A 21,276-nucleotide genomic window follows, 5' to 3' on the forward strand; every position below is an offset into this window, starting at 1 on the left:
TGGCCTGTTGGCAGGAGCACTAGGCTGTTAGCAGATGGCATGAAGTTTTGACCTTGGAAAGATTTTATAATCTGAGAATGATGGAAAATGATGCAAAAGAAATGAGGTGGTGCAGGTCCGAATAATTACCGAGGCGAGGGAGCCCTCCATGTCCAGACCAGATGCCTCTTGTCCGGATGATTTTATTCCCTTCCTGTTTGCCTGTGACATTGCCTGGGATGACATCCATAGTTGAGTGGGCTTCAGGAATGGTTTTAGTTCTGGGTTAGCTTTTTGAGGACTTCCAAACTGTTTTCCAAAGCAACTGCATTTTACATTCCCACGAGCACAGCGGAATAGAATGAGGATTTTATGCTTCCATGGGTCTTGGCTCTCCTACTGGGTGCAGGGGGACATCCCCCGTCCTGGGCTTGGTAGTGTTAGAGGGTCCCCAGCACAGAGGAAGGAGCAGCATGGCCGGCACTGGTTTGGGAGCAGGTTCCTGTGGTTGGGCTCTGCAGACTAAAGGCTGTACGGTTTGGGACCCACTGTGGGGACTGGAAGTCCCTTTGGATGCTGTGCTCAGGCTGAGCAGTCCTGGAGGAATCTGGACCAGACATCTGACCTTATCATCTTTGGCATCCATGCTAGGTGTCCACGCCTATGTTTTCTTTTTTTGTTATATAACAGTTTCATTGAGACATAATTCATGTACCATAAAATTCACCTTTTTAAACTGCACAGAATTCAGTGGCTTTTTTTTTCATATGTATATGCATAGATATCTACATCTCTATATTTAATTTATTTTCTTATTGTTGAAAATATACATAGCAAAACATACACCAATTCAACTCAGTGTTTTTTAGTAGATTCGTAGAGTTGTGCTACCATCACCACTGTCTAATTTCTGAACATGTTCATCACCCCAAATGAAACCCCGTGCCCTTTAACAGGCATTCCCCACCCCCCATCCTCCCAGCCCCTTGCCGCTGCTAACCTCCTCTCCGTCTCTGTTGGTTTACCTTTTCGGACCCTAGGAATAGCATGATGCGGTATGTGGCCTTTCATGGCTGGCTTCTTTGATGTAGCATAATGTTTTCAAGTTGTAGCACGTATCGGAGCTTCATTCCTTTTTATGCCCCAACAATATTCCGTGGTATGAAAGTTCCACATTTTGTTTATCCACCCATCAGTGGATGAATATTTGGGTTGTTTCTACTCTTTGGCTATTATGAATAATGCTGCCGTGAGTGTTGGAGTACAATTTTCTGTGTGGACATATGTTTTCAGCTCTCATGGGTATGACCCTAGGAGTGGAATTGCTAGTCACGTGGTAACCCTTTACTTAACTTTTTATTTATTTATTGTGCTTTAGGTGAAAGTTTACAGCTCAAGTTAATTTCTCATACGAAAATTTATACACATATTGTTATGTGACATTAGGTGCAGTCCCTATAATGTGACAGCACACTCCCCCTTTTCACCCTGGGTTTCCCGTGTCCATCCAACCAGCTCCTGGCCCTTCCTGCCTTCTCATCCTGCCTCTGGACAGGAGCCGCCCGTTTGGTCTCGTATATCTGCTTGACCTAAGAAGTATACTCTTCATGAGTATTATTTTATGTTTTATAGTCCAGTCTAATCTTGGTCTGAAGAGTGGGCTTTGGGAATGGTTTTAGTTCTGGGTTAGCTTTTTGAGGACTTCCAAACTGTTTTCCAAAGCAACTGCATTTTACATTCCCATGAGCAATAGTGGAGGACTCCAATTTCTCCCCATCCTCACCAATAATTTTGATTGTCCATCTTTTTGATTATAGCCATTCTAGTGGGTGTGAAGTGGTATCTAACTGTGGTTTTGATTTGCATCTCCGTAATGACTAATGATGATGTATCAGTATGCCCTTCCTTATTATGGCTGAATAATGTCCCATTATATGGCATCCCACCTATTCTTGAACTCCCTCACCAACAGGGAGCTCACTACTTTTAGGATAGTATTTTTCAGTTCATCTCACACTTCCTGCAGCGGCGGATGGTGGTGGCGTTTGAAACGAATTACATGTATAACATACCTTTGAAGTCTCCTATTTTTTCGTTTGATGATTAAATCCACAGTGTTTTGTCACTCTATGCTGTAACATTTCTTTGGTAAATTTTAGTAGGTTATATAATTAATTTTTAAATTACTATTGAGTAGTAAGCCCTCCTTGGCACATCACTGGGTACCCCAGTTCCAGAGCCCCATACCTCTTCCATCCTTGGGCTTCTTGGTTCATGGAAGGCTCTTTATTATCCTCAGCTGGAATCTGTTTCTGCATGGCCTCTGCCCGTCACTCACTGAAGTTCTGCCCTTAGAGCTGTGTCGAATGAGTCATATCACCTTCCCGGAGTGCCATTCAGCTCTTTGTTACCAGGCTTGTGAAAATGAGGAAAAGGGTTGGAAGATCCTCTTACGAGTAGGCAGTTGGGCATCTCCACAGTGGTGAATCCCTCCCTGTGTGGCTCACGGTGGCACATCTTTGTTCTGGACTCAGTCACTCGTCCCCACTTATAGTCTTGTGTATCTGATGACTAAGAAAAATCCCTGAAGTACATAGCTTCATAGACAGCTGTTGGGAAAGGTGGTGTCTTATATGCCAGTGCTGCTGTAACAGGAATACCACAAATAGTGGTTTTAAAGGATAGAAATGTGTTTTCTCATAGTTAAGGAGTTACAAGCCCAAATGGAGGGCGTTGGCTCTAGGGGAAGGCTCTCTCTGTCTGTTTTCGCTTAGGGGAAGGTCCTTGTCTCCTTTAGCTTCTGTAGCCCGGTGTTCCTCGGTTCCGTGGCAGTCTTCACCTGGCATCTCTCTTCCACATTTGTGCTTCCTTGTCTCTGTGTCTGTCCTGCTCCTTAGAACTCAGAAGTGATTAGGCTTAGCACACACGCTGCATTGATACAGCTTCATTAACATACAAAGAAAACCCTATTCCCAAACTTGATTATATCCGCAGGTATAGGGGTTAGGATTCCAATACATATTTTGGGGGACACAATTCAATCATAACAGGTGGGTATTTGGAGAATTGCCAAAGATGATGGTTTTTCAAGGTTGGGGGAATGTCGGGTGCATTTTCTGTGTCTGCTGACCTGTTCTCTACCTGCAGTTCCTCCAGGACACCTTGGATGCGCTCTTCAACATCATGATGGAGAACTCAGAGAGCGAGACTTTTGACACACTAGTATTTGATGCTCTGGTAAGAGTTCTTTACTTTTCATCCTCCGAGATATTAACGCGCTCTTTCAAGCTGCAGCGTTTGAAGCTGGGGGTGGATCTCCATCACGGAAACCTTAAAAGCGGTTTCAGTTATAAATCCAATCAAAGCAGATGAGTTGAGAGATAAAAAGTTTCTTTTAATGTAAAACTATGATTATGCAAATATAACTTCTATGTTAAGAAGAGACAACCAGCTGACCAACTTACGTCTGAAAATGCCCTTGTTCATTTATTCGAGTTGTGATACAGATGATTTACATGAAGACTCTAGAATGGTTTCCATCATGTTGCTAATGAAAATATTAATTAATTTGGCAGGTATTTATCATTGGACTGATTGCTGATAGGAAATTTCAACATTTTAATCCTGTTTTGGAAACCTACATTAAGAAACATTTCAGTGCAACATTAGCTTACACGTAAGTTCCTTTTTGTTTTTTTAAAACCAGTGCTTTTTGTGTGTGTTTGTTATTAAGCCTTTTTCACGCACCACATTTTATGCAAATAACGCGCACCTTCTACGTTTGTTTGCTAACTGCTCCCTTCCCCCTACCAGGTATTTTTGTAGATGTGCTATGCAAATTTTTTTTTTACAGCTATATGTGAAAAAAAAATGACAAAGCAGCGTTTACGAGAATACCTTGCAGGGAAAGGAATCGGTTGGCAAACAAACATGGAAGGTGCACGTTATTTGTGTAAAAATATGGTAGTTTTATCTGTGATTGTGCATTTTTCCCTCAAAACTCTGAATTTACTGGTATAGTTTTTATTATTGTTTTTCTTTTAACAGACTTGAGAATCTTGTTGAAAGAGATATGCAATAAATTATCCTAACATCCTGGAATAAATTCTTGTTCTTCTCCACACCTCTCATTTATCTTTGAAATTTTTAGTTTATGTTCGATGAAACTGATATACAGCTGCAGAGTACCTGCCTCCCTGTAGGTTCTCAACAATCATTTGATGAATGAGTAAATGCATTTGTTTCTGTTTTGAAGTTATTGGTTGTTTAGTGTGAATAAAATTCAGTTTTGTGTTTTGCAGTATTTCTCCTTGCTCTTTAAAGAGTGCCTGCTTTTTTGTACCACAAACTGCAGCTAAAACTAACTTGGATTCTTACTGTCCACCCAGTTACTGCCGACCTGCCCAGTCCCCCACACCCACTCCTTGCAGTCTATTCAAACACTGAGGCCCACATCTAGTATTAAGAGTACAGTCTTGGAGCCAGGCTTCCTGTGTTTGAAATACAGCTCTGTCATTTAAAAGCTCTGTAATCTTGGGCAAATTACTCCACCTCTCTGGGCTTCACCCTTCTGTTCTGTAGAAAGGACCTAATCATAGGGTTGTGTCAGGATTTAAATGAATTATTGTATGTAACATTCTTGGAAGAATCCCTGCCATATTGAATACCATGTAATTGTGAGCTTTATTATTATTATAATTATTATGAAGATTTCCTCTCTCCATGGTGGGTTTTGGCAGTGATTCCAGTGTTTTATTGTGTGAGTTGTGGTGAAAAAGAAATACTTAAATAATCTAAGGACATCCCACTTATAATCATTGGAAAGCTCTTTTTAGTATTGGTGAATTGAGTCCAAGCTTCCATCTATGTGTTGAATTATTTTTAAGGAAAAATCTGCTTGCCGTTTATGTGTAACCATGATGTCAGGGTTGGAGGATTTTGGCTATCGGACACCAGCAATTAATGTAACTGAATCCGGTTCCTGGATTCTCGGGTATCATCCAATACCCAGTGGCCTAGTTATCTAGTGCTGCTATAACAGAAATACCACAAGTGGATGGCTTTAACAAACAGAAGTTTATTCTCTCATAGTCCAGGAGGCTAGAAGTCCAAATTCAGGGTGCCAGCTCCAGGGGTACGCTTTCTTTCTCTGTAGGTTCTGGGGGAAGATCCTTGCTGTCAGTCTTCCCCTGGTCTAGGAGCTTCCACTGCAGGGAACCCAGTTCCAAAGGACACTCACTGCTCCCAGTGCTTCTTTCTTGGTAGTATGAGGTCTGTTTTTCTTGGCTTGCTTCTTTTCTCCTTTTATTTCTTGTGAGATAAAAGGTGATACAGCCCACACCCCAGGGAAACTCCCTAGGCTGTGACCTGAGTAAGGGTGTTGCATCCCACCCTAATCCTATTTAACATAACCTAGTCTTGCCTCATTAACCACAGGCAGAGATGAGGATTTACAACATACAGGAAAATCACATCAGATCACAAAATGGTAGACAACCACAAAGTACTGGGAATCATGGCCTAGCCAAGTTGATACACATTTTTGGGGGATGCAATTTAATGCAAAACACTTAGGAATAAATTTAATGAAAGATGTGTAAGATTTCTACCCTGAAAATTACAAAACACTACTGATAGAAATTAAAGAAGAACTACATAATTCGAGATATATACCATGTTCATGGATCCAAAGATAAAATATTGCTAAAATGTGTATTTTCCCCAAGTTGATCTATAGTTTCAACACACTCTGAATCAAAATCTCAGCAGGCTTTTTTGAAGAAATTGACTAGCCAGTTTGAAAATTTATATGGAAATTCAAAATGTTCAGAATAGCCAAATTAAGTTTTTAGACCAACCTGATTTCTAGACTAACTATAATGCTGCACTAATCAATATAGTGTGGTATTGGCATAAGGATAAATAAATAGTTTAATAGATGAGAATACAGAATACAGAATAGAATCCCACACATATCTGCTGTTTTATAACTGCTGTTTTTTTATTAACAGTATAATGCAGTTTTCTCACATTGATGCTGATGGAGCCATCCCTCCCCTTCTTACTTATTTAACAGCTGTGCAGTATTCCATTGTAGGGATATGTCATAACTTATTTAACCAGTCCCTAAACAATGGATATTTGCATTTTTTATATATATGTTTTTTCTGTAGACAATGCTGCCATAAATATTGTTTAATACATTTGTACAAGGAGCCCTGGTGGTGCAATGGTTAAGTGCTTGGCAGCTAACTGAAAGGTTGGCTGTTCCAACTTACCCTGTGGCTCCACAGGAGAAAGACCTGGTGATCTGCTTCCATAAAGATCACAGCCTAGGAAACCCTATGGGTCAGTTCTACTCTGTCATATAGGGTTGCCATGAGTTGGAATTGACTTGACAGCACCCAACAACAACAACAATACATTTTAATTGTTTTTGTAGGCTAGATTACTAGAAGTGGAATTGCTGATGTCAAAGGACTTGAATGTTTTAAATATTAATAGATATGGCCAATTTACCCGCCAGAGAGTGTCCTGTCTGTTAATCCTACCTGTATTGTTCCTGCTTCCTTGTATCTTGTCCGACTATGTTATTTTTTCAGTCTTTCCCAGTTATTCCAATGTACTAGGCAAACAGTTGGCTACTTGTTATTTTAATTTGTATGCATTTATTTATAAATGAATTTGGCTTTTTTTTTTATGTGTCTGGACTATTTGTCTTCCCTTTTTCTGTGATGTGCCTGAATGAGGCCTCTTGGGCTCATTTTTTTCCTGTTTTAATTAACCTTTGATCATTTGAATTTTCTGTATTTTTTGAGTTAATTAATTAATTCAAAAAAAATAGAAATTTATTTATGCTTTTTCCTTCACTTTTAGTCTGGAAATTTTAAAATTACCTGTAAACTAAGCACTTGAAATAAATCATGAAGTTATTAATTAAAATAAGACTTCCAGCATACAGTTATTTGTCCCAGCTGCCTCCAACCATTTCTGTAGTTGGATGAAAATTTAGAAAAAGTTCTGACCAGTTTTTATGCATTATAAACTGTATAAACTTCTATTATAAAAAGTTTTATTAAATACTTTCAGGTGGGGGAGATACTTGTTTTTAGATCACAGTTTATGTAGCCTTTTAAGAGAAGTATGGTGATTATACTTTTAAAATTAAACTTTTTTTGGGGGAATTCTATTATCAGGAAATGTAAAAGGTATTTAAAAATCTGTTCAGGTATCCACCCATATTATTCTCCTATATTGTGTGTACTCTTCATATAAGGATTCTTAGAAAATTCATTAAGAATTTAAGAATGTTGCAGAACAGCCCAGGGACAAGGACTAGAAGGCAGGAGGGGACAGGAAAGCTGGTAGTGGGGAACCCAAGGTTGAGAAGGGAGATTATTTACATGTCATGGGGTTGTTAACCAATGTCATAAAACAATATGTTTACTAACTGTTTAATTAGAAACTAGTTTGTTCTGTAAACCTTCATCTAAAGTACAATTAAAAAAAAAGAATTTAAGAAAAATTTCTTGTAAAATTTTTATTTTCAGTGTAAGAACTTAAGTTGTTTTAGAAAAGGAACTAAAATGAATAGAAGTGGCTGAGACTATTTCTAATAACAAGTACCGGTTCCTATAATGTCTTTTTTATTCTGGTAAAACACACATAAAATTTACCATTTTAATGACTTTAAAGTGTACAATGAGCGGCACTTAGTAGACTCACAATGTTGTGTGACTATTCACCATGTCTACTTCTAGAACATTTCAGGACGCTGCCTTTTTGGTAAGATTTCTTGTGACTCTGTTGGGCTCTACTGAAAATCCCTTAGATTTTTTTTGGTTTGTTTTGTTTAACATTAGGAAATCTAGGTTACCCATTTGACCCTCTACTTCCTCATCTGTAAACTAGGGGTAATCCTACTACTGCCTTCCCGTGTTGTTGTGGGGCTTACATTAGATAATACAGTCAGCATGCTCAGAACAATGCCTGAGGCTTAGAAAGTGCTTACCAAATGCTCAAATCTTACTCCCCGAGAGTTATTTTATGAATCACTTTGTCAGATTAGAAAAACTTCTACAAATATGCATATACTGAAAAGCATAAACCAAAATAAAAATCACGCACTTGTGCATTTCTGTACTGGTTAAGAATTGAGATATTGAACGTTTCTGAACTTACCATTAATTTGTGTTTCCATTCTGAACAGGAAGCTGACAAAAGTGTTAAGGAATTATGTGGACAATGCCGAGAAGCCGGGCATAAATGAGCAGCTGTACAAGGCGATGAAAGCGCTGGAATACATCTTCAAGTTCATTGTGCGCTCCCGGATACTGTTCAATCAGTAGGTACCCCCGTGCTGCCTCTCGAGAAGACTTTCCAGAAATCCTTTACTTCCCTGTCTTTCTCCCTTCCTCATTCTCTCCTCTTCCTCCTTTTCCTTGCTTTCTGGCATAGCAGAGCAGTAATTGATCACACTGGGGGAGATGGTCCACTCATACCTTAGCCGCTCTCTTGTGCCATTAAATATTGTCCTGTGGTTCAAGCACTATGAACCAGTACTTGTTATTAAAAATCATCTCAGCCACTTCTATTCATTTTAGTTCCCAGCTGCAGTGTGTGCATATGAGTGAAACGTTGCCTTCAGAAATGCCTTTGGTTGGGTGCTTAGCTGCACTGAGTCAGCACAGACATGATTCCTTTGTGTGCCTTTGTCCTGGCATAGCCCTAGCGGGAGCCAGGCCTACTCCCAAATTACATCTCTGTGGTGAAATAAGTTTTTGGTCAAACATGCTGAGAATGTCCAGGACAAAGAAGTACAAGAAAGTCAGAAGTTGTTGTTGTTGTTGTTGTTAGGTGCTGTCGAGTTAGTTCCGACTCATAGTGACCCTATGTACAACAGAAGGAAAAGATGCCCGGTCCTGGGCCATGCTCACAATTGTTGTTATGCTTGAGCCCATTGTTGCAGCCACTTTTTCAGTCCATCTTCTTGAGAGTCTTCCTCTTTTCTGAGGACCATCTACTTTAGCAAGCACGATGTCCTTATCCTCAACATGTCCAAAGTAAGTGAGACGAAGTCTCACCATCCTTACTTCTAAGGAACGTTCCGGTTGTACTTCTTCCAGGATAGACTTGTTCATTCTTGGGACAGTCCATGGTATATTCAATATTCTTCACCAACACCACCGTTCAAAGGCATCAATTCTTCTTCAGTATTCCTTATGCTTTGTCCAGCTTTCACATGCATATGAGGCGATTGAAAACACCATGGCTTGGGTCAGGTGCACCTTAGTCCTCAAGGTGACATCTTTGCTTTTTAACACTTTAAAGAGGTGTTTTGCAGCAGATTTGCCTAGTGCAATGCGTCTTTTGATTTCTTGACTGCTGCTTCTGTGGGTGTTGATTGTAGATCCAAATAAAATGAAATCCTTGACAACTTCAATCTTTTCTCTGTTTATCATGATGTTGCTTGTTGGTCTAGTTGTGAGGATTTTTGTTGTCTTTATGTTGAGGTGTCATCCATACTGAAGGCTGTGGTCTTTGATCTTCATCAGTAAGTGCTTCAAGCCCTCTTCTTTTTCAGCGAGAAATGTTGTATCATCTGCATAACGCAGGTTGTCAGTGAGTCTTCCTCCAATTCTGATGCCATGTTCTTCTTCATATAGGGTTGCGATGAGTCAGAGTTGACTCTATGGCATCGGATTTATTTTTTTCAAAGCTGAGAAGCAGCAGTTGCCAAAAGGCAGTGAGGGTTCTTAAGTCCCCCAGGGCCCTTGCCTGGGCCTCCCTAGCCTTATCTAATCAAATGCTAATCATGGTGCTAATGATGGCTCTGATGCTGATAATAACAGTGATGGTGATGACGGTGGTGAAAGCATACAAGATCTGCTCACTTCCCTGGTAACAGGAACTGGAAACTTCATCAGTTCATTCATTCAGTTTAAAACAAATGCTTACTGCGTACCTGCAAAGATCTGCTATGGGGACACACCAACACCAAAACACAGACCTTCCTTGGCCATGTCCATCAGTGGGCAGTTGGCCGCCCCAGGCACTGATCAGGAGCTAGTAACATTTTTTGTGTTGCCCTGAGCCCGGCTTCACGTTGGGACTAGGCGTATGAGAGATAGGTCAAGTCTGCATCACTGTCTGCTGTCACGAAGACACCTCGAGGGGTAATCTGGCCAGGGCCTCTCCTCCACGAAAGACTGAACTTTGTCCCACTCCTCTTTTATCCCTCAGTCCTTGAAGCAGCACCTCTCAAACAAACACTGCCTGCTGCAAGTGTGGAAGAGGCACAGACTCTGTATGCCTCACAGGCTGGAAGACTGTGAGACAGTGGTCTACTTTACCTGTTCCCTAAAGGACAAAGCTGTCCTTCTTCAAGGACTTAGAGCTTTCACATCAAGCAAGACCTTTCCCTCACCCTGCTGCTCTGTGGCAGTCCCCTGTTGACCCTGAGATGTGAAGACACAGCAATGCTTCTTCCACAACAGAGGTGTGGGACCAAATCCCTGGTGGTGGGTGTGAGAGACAGTTCTTTCGTTGCCTTTGCCTCCTTGTCCCATTGTGTCCCCTTCCTCCACAGGCCCCAGCTGTCTTAAGGCACCTTTCAGGAATGCTCTTCCATGTCACATATTCACGCTGCCCCGGCCTCTCCCATATTTTTCAGAACAGGCTTTGGGCTTTCTCATTCACTAGTAGCTCTTCTAGGGTCTCCTTACTGTTGAAGCTGTGGTCCTGAGGCATTAATATATGGGAGAAAGAAGAGAGAAGAGAGAAAAAGTGTCAGATCAGACCTGGAATTACCAGAGTGTATGGGGGATGTTAGTTTAGGATAAAAGTGCTTGTGTCCAGGCCTACTTTTTGTGCACATTATCTTTTTAATTTTATGAAACTGTTTTCCTTCTCTCTCCTTCATCAGTCAAGAAACATTACTGAGAACCATAAGTGTGGTTTTCCCATTACCTCAGAGGGGAGCGTTGACTTACTTAGGGCTTCTCTCTCCTTTCTTCCCTCCCTCCCGCTCTCCTCCGTCTTTCCTTTCCTTCCTTCTTCCATGAGTACTTAATGAGCTTCTGAACCCTGGTCCTAGATGTTAGTAGTTTACTGACCTTATTATTTTTTTTCTCTAGGTGTTTCTTAAATGTGTATCTTGGCTGCCTTCTATGCTTCTTGAGAACAGAGAAGGACACAAGTTCCTTTTGGCACTTAGACCATGGTTATAGCCACATTGTGGGAATATGGCAGATACTTCTTAAATTTAAACCTGTAGTCTAAAACTGTTGAGAAGATCTTTTAATATCTTACGGATAATATGATAGGAAAACAATCATGACCTTAAACGCATGGATAATGGGGCTATCTTTATGTTACTAAAAAATTGTACTAAAATTCTTTTTTAGGAATCTTTCCTCCTCACCCTACTCCCTGTTGTCTTACTATAACATTTCCTTAGTTACTTCTTCATCTGTGATATCAAAGGCATTACTTTTAGATGAAATAATACTCCTATTTTGTATAGGCTACTTAAAAGACCACAGCAATCCTGTGTCCCTCCCAGATGTGTGGAATGCTGGATCCATAACAAGCTCTAAGCAGGCCTCATGGGTGGTATTTTCAGGAGTGGGGGAATAAAAACAAACCAAGGCCTTCATTTTCTTAGATACAACACACTTACTACCTTGGGAGAAAAACAATGGTGCTCACAGCTGGAATTGACAAGTGTTTTTTTCTTTTTGCAGTTGGAATGAACTTTTGAGGTCTTCTGTTTTTCTTTTCCTTTCAAAATGGTCTGCTGTGTTTTCCTATACTGTGAATGTGGTAGCTTTGTTAAATTCTATAATAATTGACAGTAATTATTCTTCCAAAGAACAGAGAGGTGAAGGTTTGGAGATGAAGATATTAAAGCTTACTATGGTTATCCCACTATCTTTCTAGCTAGGCAAATGCATGGTTTTTGATTTGTTTGGAAAGCTCATTTTGTTCTGAAATGAGAACAGCAGTTAAAGCTCTGGCCCACAGACATTTGGTTTGTGGGGAACCCACTGAAAGACTGCTGACAGCCAGGGGCACTTCTCTGCTGTTCACGTGTTTTCTGTGTGGGCAGATTGCATTAACCAGACAGCCAGAAAGTGGGCCGGTCCTGCGTCAGACCCTCTGAATCAAATTACTAAAACAAGGTATCGCTCAGCTCCTGTTCTGTCTTTCTTGTGCTTTGTGGAGTTTTTGCCTGTCATTTGCTGTTTGCTTTGTGAATAATTAGTTATTGATCATGGATAAGTTGTTGCAGATCTGTCATTCTGCTCTCATCCCTAGGTCACAGAAATAGAATGTAGTTAATAGACAAAGATCCTGCCATTCATTGTTAGTGAATATTTATAACATTTAAACAGACCGAGGAATGATGTGTTTTATTCATCTATGTATCTACCAATATGCCTTTGCGTTCCCTCGTCCTACCCCTTCCTCCATTTCAAGGTGGGTCAAACAAGTGAATCTTCCTGGTTTATATGATAAAACCAAGAGGTAAGACTCTAGAGACTTCATCAGTGGTCTCTCGTTACCCAAGACACTTCAAAGATATCGCTATAAGGTGGTAATCATTTAAATGTTCTAAATGTATTGGTCAGGAGCAAAGAAACCTGGTTATTAAATTTTCATACTTGAAAGAGTCTTAGTAGACTTTTAAATATACTAAAGACATTAATTATACTTTATAGATTTTGGAACTGTGTTGTTGGGGGCATAGAGATTTAGAATTGTGACATCTTTCTTGTGGATTTACTCTGTTACTGATGTGAAATTACCTCTATCTTTTGGCTAACGTTTGTAATGAAATGCCTTTTTCCATTCTTGTACTTCAACCTTTCTATGCACTTATATTTAAGGTGTGTCTTTTATGTGAGGTATATAGCTGGATTTTTATTTCATCCAGTCTGACAATCTTTATAACCAGGTATTTAGTTCATTTATATATAATGTAATTAGGTAATATATTAGGCTTATATTTATTATCTTTCTTTTAATTTTCTCTTTTACCCATCTGTTTTGTTCCCTTCTTTTTTTGGCCTTCTTTTATACTAATCAAAATTTTATATTTTTGTTATCTTATTTTTCCTCTCTTAATGTGTTAGTTAAACATTCTTTCACTGTTCTTTTAGTGATTATCGTAGAGATAACAACATTCATGATTGACTTACGGAGTTATTCAAATGATTGCTTTTACCACTCCCCTAGATATGACTAGAGAAGTAGAACACTTTAATTTCATTGACTCTCTCCTCGCATTTGTGTTGTTATTGTCATGCATTTTAATTCTATATATTTTAACCCCCCTAGGACATTATTGGTGCTGTGGTTAGGCGTTAGGCTGCTAACCAAAAGGTTGACAGTTTGAATCCTCCAACCACTCCTTGGAATCTTTATGGGGCAGTTCTCCTCTGTCCTATAGGGTCACTATGAGCTGAAATTGACTCGACGGCAACTGGTTTGGTTTTTGTTTTTTTTCATATGTTACTAAGGAGCTCTGGTGGTGCAGTGGTTAAGTGATCGACTACTAACCAAAAGGTCTGTGGTTTGAAACCATCAGTGGCTCCGCTGGAGAAAGATGTGACAGTCTACTTCTGTAGAAATTTACAGCCTCAGAAACCCTATGGGGTTGCTGTGAGTTGGAATTGACTCGACAGTGATGGGTTTAGTTTTTGGTTTTTGGTTAAGACGTTACAGTTATTATTTTGTACAATTTGTATTCATTCAGTATTCTTTATCTTTACTCATTGTTTCTCATCTTTCCTTCAATTTCATGTTTCTCTCTGGGATAACTTCCTGGAGAAACTCCCTGTGGCATTTCTTTTAGTGTAGATGTTGCACGCTCTGTTTGTATGAGAACAATTTATGTCAGTTTTTGAAGGATAATTTGATTTAATATAGAATTTTACGTTAACCGTTATTTTCCTCTTCCACTTTAAAGATGCCATTCTATTGCTTTCTGGTTTTCATTATCTCTGGTGAGAAGTCAGCTTTTGCTTCTTGTTGCTCCTTTCGGGTTAATGGTATCTTTTGTTGTCTTGCTGCTTTTATAAGTTTTCTCTTTTCCTGTGGTTATTAGCTGTCTTACTATGACTTGCATGGGAATCTTTTTACGTATCCGACACTGGGCTCTCAGAGCCTTTTGAATTTTGGGCTTGATGTCTTTCATCAGTTTTGGAAAATTCACAGCCAGTATTCCATTGTCTCTCCTTTTGAGACTTCAATTGCGTGTTGTCTTAGACCTCTCTGTTGTGCCCTCTAAATTCTTTCCTCTATTCTCTCCGTCTGTACTTCTGTTTAGTTATTTTTCTGTTGGTCGTCTTCCAATTCGCGAATTCTGTCTTTTGCTGTGTGTAATCTCTAGTTAACCCGTATAACGAATTCCTAATTTTAGATATTTTTAGTTTCTGAATGTTCATTTGATTTAGATGTAGAATGTTTGTTTTATTTTTATAGATTTGCTTCTCTAGTGAAATTCTCCATCTTATTTTCTGTATTTTAAAACATAATAAGTAGAATTATTTTGGTGTTCCTATCTGGGTCACCTGTGAGTCTGTTTCTGTTGCCTTTTCTTTCTCTTTTATTTGGCCATGCGGTCCTGTCTTTTGTAGGGCTTAGTATTTTTTGTTTGAATACAGGACTGTGTATATGAAAAAACTATCGAATCTCCAGATAATGTGATCTTCCTCTAGAGACGATTCATCCTCTGTCTTCTAGGCATAGAGAATGGGGCTGACCACTTCAGTCCAATGAGGGAGTGAGCTACATCAGCGCTGTAGTCTTGGTGAGGCTCAGTCTGCTTTCTGTTTATCCCTGGCCCTCCAGGGTTTTCAGCTGAGAACTGTGCTCTGTTATCTGGGGCATTTTCCAAACTATTTATTTTCTCTGGAAGCTGATTAAAAACCTCACTCTGCTTTTTAGAGGTTTTCATTTTGGTTTTTAGCCTTTCAACCACATTCAGCCACAGGATTTGGCCGGTGTCCTGTGAGGTGAATGTTTGCATGCTTGTAGCCTCTCCAAGTGTTCTGTGACACCTGCCAAATGTTGCTGCATCCCACCTGCAAATAGAAGGTCATGATTCCATAATTTTAATTGTTTAATACACCATTTAAGCCAGCACCCATTTGAAAACCCTTATTTACAAAACAGATACACTAGGTTGCAGTTTCCCATTTTAGATAGACTTCTTTGCTTTACAGTGGAACTCATTTAAATATAAGATTACCTCTAGGGTAATTAATTATCACTTAGTTTACAAAATTTTCCATTGTACACAAGTTTTCAGGTATGGTATACTTTTAATTAGGCAGAAAACTAGTCTGTATTAATAAAACATCAGAGTTGCAACATTTTAAATTCAAATGCATTGCTTTTTAGTAACAGCAACTTGAAGTAACTGCTAATAAATAATTTATAGATGAAGCTTATTTACAATTAGCGACATATTTGCATTTTTGCAGCCAATGTACAACTTCTGTATCATGTTTGTTAAATATGCTCTACCTTTTGAAAATTTGTCCAGGTGCCATTGATTCTAAAATGAATGAATTTGTAAAGTATCATTACTCTGAAGTAAATTAATTTTGAATTTACTATTATAATGTCCGTTTCAAATGGTTATAACATCATGTTAAATTTAGATAATCAAGTGTCTTTCTGATCATCAGTTACGTGATATATGGGTTTAAAAAACACTGGCAGGAAATAAACCAAAATATTAAAAGTGTAATCTCTGTGGGGTGGAATTAGGGCTGAATTTTCCTCTCTCCCTTTCTCCTTCCCTCCCTTGCTTCTTTCCTCCTTTCTTGTATACTTAAGTGTTTTCCCAATTTCTGAAATGTATTGTTGTTGTCACCTGCTGTTGAGTTGGCTCCTGACTCAATGACAACCCCATGCTCAGCATAATGAAACACTACCCAGCCTGCGCCATCCTTATCATCGATTGGGGATTGGACCATTGTGATCCATAGGGTTTTTACCAACTGATTTTCAGAAGTAGATCTCCAGGCATTTCTTCCTAGTCACTCTCAGTCTAGAAGCTCTACTGAAACCTGTTCTACATCATAGCAACATGCAGTCTACCACTGACAGATGGGTGGTGGCTGCGCATGAGGTGAATTGGCCAGGACGCAAACCTGGGTGTCCTTCATGGAAAGCGAGAATTCTACCACCGAACCACCAGTGCCTCATGAAATGTATTATATTACGGTGAAAAAAATCAATAAATGTTTTCATTTTAAAACTCTGCTTCTTACTGGGAAGGCACATCTGTACAGTTGAGCGATCCCAATTAGTCTCATTTCCAGACTGAGGGAATGGCCTCACGTTCTGACTTGTCACCAGGCAGCTCTGTCATGGTCGTAGACGCAGGACGAAATGGGATGAGGGCTTCTCTCGTCAGGACCCCACCGAGCTTTGTGTGTTTCTTTGCAGATTGTATGAAGACAAAGGAGAGGCCGACTTCATGGAGTCCCTGCTGCAGCTGTTCCGGTCCATCAACGACATGATGAGCAGTCTGTCAGATCAGACAGTCAGAGTGAAGGTAGGCCCGGCGCGGCAGCACCAACCACGGTCAAGGCCGACTTTGGTTTGGTTTGTGTTTGTTTACTGCTTTTTTAAAAATTTTCTTAATTGTACTTCAGGTGAAGGTTTACAGAGCAAATTAGTTTCTCATTAAACAGTTAGTACACATACTGTTTTATGACATTGGTTAACAACCCTACGACATGTCAACACTGTCCCTTCTCGAATTTGGGTTCCCTATTACCAGCTTTCCTGTCTCCTCCTGCCTTCTAGTCCTTGTCCCTGGGCTGTTGTGCCCCTTTAGTCTCATTTTGTTTTATGGGCCTGTCTAATCTTTGGCTGAAGGGTGAATCTCGGGAGTGACTTCATTACTGAGCTGAAAGGGTGTCTGGGGGCCATACTCAGGGTTTCTCCAGTCTCTGGCAGGCCAGTAAGTATGGTTTTTTTTTTGTGTGTGTGAGTTAGAATTTTGTTCTACATTTTTCTCCAGCTCTGTCTGGGGCCCTCTATTGTGATCTCTGTCAGAGCAGTCAGTGGTGGTAGCCGGGCACCATCTAGTTGTACTGGACTCAGTCTGTGGTAGTAGTGCTCCGTTAGTCCGTTGGACTAATCTTTCCCTTGTATCTTTAGTTTTCTTCATTCTCCCTTGCTCCCGAAGGGGTGAGACCAGTGGAGTGTCTTAGATGGGTGCTCACAGGCTTTTAAGACCCCGGACGGTACTCACCAAAGTAGAATGTAGAACATTTTCTTTGTAAACTGTGTTATGCCAAATGAGCTAGATATTCCCTGAGACCATGGTCCCCATAGCCCTCAACCCAGCAGTTCGGACCCTCAGGGAGTTTGGATTTGTCCATGAGCTTCCAAGACCTTGCAAGGCCAACTTTCGGACGAAGGGCTCCTAGTTTCCGGGGCCATACATCGAGCGCAGCCTGAACTTGCGGGAAAGGCCCAGGAGTCTTTTTACAGCGAACATAATCATGCTCAGCGTGTAATGGAATTCCTTTCTGTTTCTCTCTGAGTGCTCTTAAATACTTTCGTTGCTTATCTCCTTGAAAGGGAGAGGTTCTGAATTTACTCAGTTTAAATAAGGGGAAGTTGATGCGAATAATGCTTTACATGGAACTTGTTGGGGTGCTTTGGTGCCTCGGGAGATGTGGGAGGCTGAGGCTGATGCTGCTCCAGGCACCCCTGTCAGACCTCAGGCTCCCCCGTGGAAATACTGTTATATGTGCCACATGTGTGTCGTTTAGCAGATCCTGCCTCTGCAGGGGAGAGATCCCAGGCGCCTTTGTTCCTGCTCTCGTCACTTTTACTCACCTATTCTCTACCGTTGCCCTTTGGAAGAAAGATGCCTTTGAGTCCCTGGAGGTGTGAGGGCTCATTCATTCACTGGCCTGGAGGTGTCCCAGGAGGCAAAGTGTGGGGCAGCCCCCCGGAGGAGCCCCCGGAGTTGCTCACCTTCTGACACGCCTGGTTTAGTGATTTTTATGGGGCTGACTTATCATCGGAGAAACTAGTTACTGTCTAGCTGATTCCGACTCATGGCAACCCCTGTGTGTCAGAGTAGACTGTGCTCCACAGGGTTTTCAATGGCTGAGTTTTTGGAAGTAGATCACTAAGCCTTTTTTCTGATGCTCCTCTGGGTGGACTTGAACCTCCAACCTTTTGGTTAGCAGCTGAGTGAGTTAACTGTTTGCACCACCCAGGGACCCTGAAATTGCAGGAGGTGCGGTGCAATTTGCAGTTTGCAGCCTGCTCTAATCCCTTCAAAGAACAAGACTCTTCCACTCAACTCTTCATTGTAGCTGCCTCAGCTCTCACATCCGTCCTGTAATGTTCTTTTAATGTATTACTTCGGAAAACCACCTTATGGCTATTGTAAAAATGTTTCCGGAAAGTGATTTCCTAGCTTTGAAACTTTGCCATACAGTCTGGAACAGACGTGTTTCATGGTTGCCGCGGCCCAGGGAACCGATGTAACCAACCATGAATGAAGTCATCTTGGAGGCAGTACAGCTGTCTGGCAGAGCCCTTGGATTCTGCAACAGAATTTCTCGACCTTTAACGAATGTGTTATAAAAAATTGGTGCTCTATAAAGAAAGCTATGTGGTGTGTGTATTAAGAATTTTAGGATGATAATTTTGGCAACCTGATATTGCCTAAAGCTGCCTTTGCGTGCCAAGGTTAAAATTAGCAATGTATTCTGTATATTTGCGATTAACTCCAGTGACATTTTGGAAAAACAGATGCTTGTAGTGTAAGAATAGATAAAAATTGCAGGAAGTTTTAAGTAATCCAGAAGTAATTTTGGATTTCCAAATATATTCTTATACTATTAAATTTGATTGGGTAGACTTGTATCTGCATACTTTCATTGAAGTGAAATCATTTAGAGACGGGAGTCTCGGAAGACCTTTCTTTCTTTAGTGGGTGTTTTCTTATAAGACACAGTGAATTCAGTGATGCTCGTACATGGGCGCAAACTTTCATCTGCAAGACAGACCTGCTGGGTTTTATTTGAAGCGTCACCTCCCTTGCTGCTAATTTTGTATCGCGTTATTTCGCACGAGGTGCTCTCTCAGCAGCTGAGATTGAAGGATTGCTCTGATGTGGCTCTTGTTTTTGTGTATTTTAAACTTTTTTTCTTTAGTTTTTGCTCTGTTGAAAATGGAGATAGAATTATGAGTTGTTCTACACAGAGAAAGCAGCTCTTTGGGGTTCTTCGAGGTTAAACATGGTTTCCGGAAGGGTGGCCCTTGCTGGGTGTTCTGCATTTTGACGTGGTCTTCATGTCTTTATGGTGACATGGAGTCAGTGTGCCCTCTTGCCTCCAGGCCTTGTTCTGGGTCTCCTGACGCGGCTTCTCTGGAGCCCACACTTTGTAGTCCCCTTCTAAGAGCTGAACCTGCCGCTCATGCGCACCTTGCAGGTAAGGGTCCGCCAGAGGATGTTCGGCCCTAATAAGGGGACAGGCAGGAGGTGTTTCAGATAATAGTTTACTGCCCAGTAAACAAGGCATCCAAAGTAAAATTTTCAACAAGGCCATTTTCTGTGTGATTGAGTAACAAATTTTTTGACCAGGGTCACTTAATTTAAGCACGAAGACACACAAGTAGCAGAATGCTTGTGCAGGTTTTTGTGTTCAGTAGGAGTGGGAGCTACAGCGGATGTGTGGACAGTGGTTAAGTGCTTGGCTGCTAACTGAAAGGTCTGTGGTTCGAACCCACCAGCTGCTCTGTGGTAGAAAAGACCTGGTGCTCTGCTTCCGTATCTAGGAAACCTTATGGGGCAGTTCTGCTCTGTCACATGGGGTCGCTATGACTCAGAATTTACTTGACAGCATACAAGAACTTTATTATTTTTGGATGAAGATGCTGACACGTAGAGACTTTAAGAAACTTGCTCTAGGTTACATGCTAAGAAGGGTTAGAGCGATGATTTGAACCTAGGCTGCGGGTTCCAGATCACACTGGTTCGTTCGTCTCCTTTGGAGAGAGGGTTGCTAAGCACCAGCTCCCTGATGGTGTTGTAAACCAGGGCCTGTTGCTGTCATTCACTTTGATGGACAACAGCTTTGTACCAGAAGCTTTGGGACTGTATATACATAGACGTTATTTTCTTGGAGAACTTTCCATTTTACCTGATACATTCTATGTACATACATAAAGCAGTTAGATAACTTTGACGATATGCCCTCCTGACCAAAAAAAAGAAAAAAATCTGGATGAGTCCAAAAGGGAATCATGTGACTTAGATGGGGCTGGCCACGAAGACTTCCTGGAGAAGGGGATGTTGGGGATGGCCTGACTGTGTTGACAGTAGGTGGTGGTGTTTGGGGACGGCTGGTGGATTGCAATACCAGATTTCAGAGGTTGTTGTTAGGTGCTGTCCGGTCACTTTCGACTCATAGGTACTCTACGTACAATGGAAGGAAACACTGCCCAATCTTGTGCCATCCTCACAATCCTTGTTATGCTTGAGCCTGTTGTTGCAGCCACTGTGTCAATCCACCTCGTTGACAGTCTTCCTCTCTTTCGCTGACCCTCTACTTTATCAAGCATGATGTTCTTCTCCAGGGACTGATCCCTTCTGATAACATGTCCAAAGTATCCTTGCTTCTGAGGAGCATTCTGGCTGTGCTTCTTCCAAGACAGACCTGTTTATTTTTCTGGCAGTCTGTGGTATATTCAATACTCTTCGCCAACACCACAATTCAAAGGCGTCAATTCGTCTTCAGTCTTCCTTATTCATTGTCCAGCTTTCACATGCATATGAGGCAATTGAAAACACAGTGGCTTGGGTCAGGCGCCCTGCCCTGCATTTGGGGCATTGGAGCTTTGCAGTCTGCTATCACATGTGCTGACATTTCCACTCATTTCCATGAAACAGAATACTACCGACTCTGTAAGATGACCGGGAAAGATGTGCCTGTGACCTAGGTTGCTGTTCCATCCGGATCTAAGAATTCCAGAACTCTCTATGGAGGGAGACAGTGACTGTGGTCCACAGTAAGAAGTCGTTTCTTATGCTGGGTGTGAGTGCTGTGTATATACAACTGAAAAGTGTTTTATGGAAGTTCCAGCCCTTATTCCATGGGAGACGGTCTGACACTGACTAGTCTGGTCTTTTGTCATCTACTCTAGAGTCATGTATTTCACTAACAAAAATTGCTGGTTGATGGGCACTGAATTTATTCCATGAATGCTGATGGATCTCAACCCGCATTTTCCAGACACCACTCT

At 41.0% G+C, this 21,276-nt stretch overlaps 1 protein-coding gene across 1 annotated transcript in view; it reads left to right on the top strand.

Annotated features, from left to right (window-relative positions):
• DOCK1 (dedicator of cytokinesis 1) overlaps positions 1-21,276 on the top strand; it is a 569,919-nt gene that overhangs the window by 125,825 nt on the left and 422,818 nt on the right. The window contains exons 20-23 of the mRNA XM_023730055.1: positions 3,127-3,216; positions 3,555-3,655; positions 8,189-8,323; positions 16,444-16,552. Coding sequence (XP_023585823.1) covers positions 3,127-3,216; positions 3,555-3,655; positions 8,189-8,323; positions 16,444-16,552 — 435 coding nt within the window. The remainder of the gene's footprint in view (positions 1-3,126; positions 3,217-3,554; positions 3,656-8,188; positions 8,324-16,443; positions 16,553-21,276) is intronic.

The sequence above is a fragment of the Trichechus manatus genome, unplaced genomic scaffold (assembly GCF_000243295.1).
Source record: "Trichechus manatus latirostris isolate Lorelei unplaced genomic scaffold, TriManLat1.0 scaffold00031, whole genome shotgun sequence".
NCBI lineage: Eukaryota > Metazoa > Chordata > Mammalia > Sirenia > Trichechidae > Trichechus > Trichechus manatus.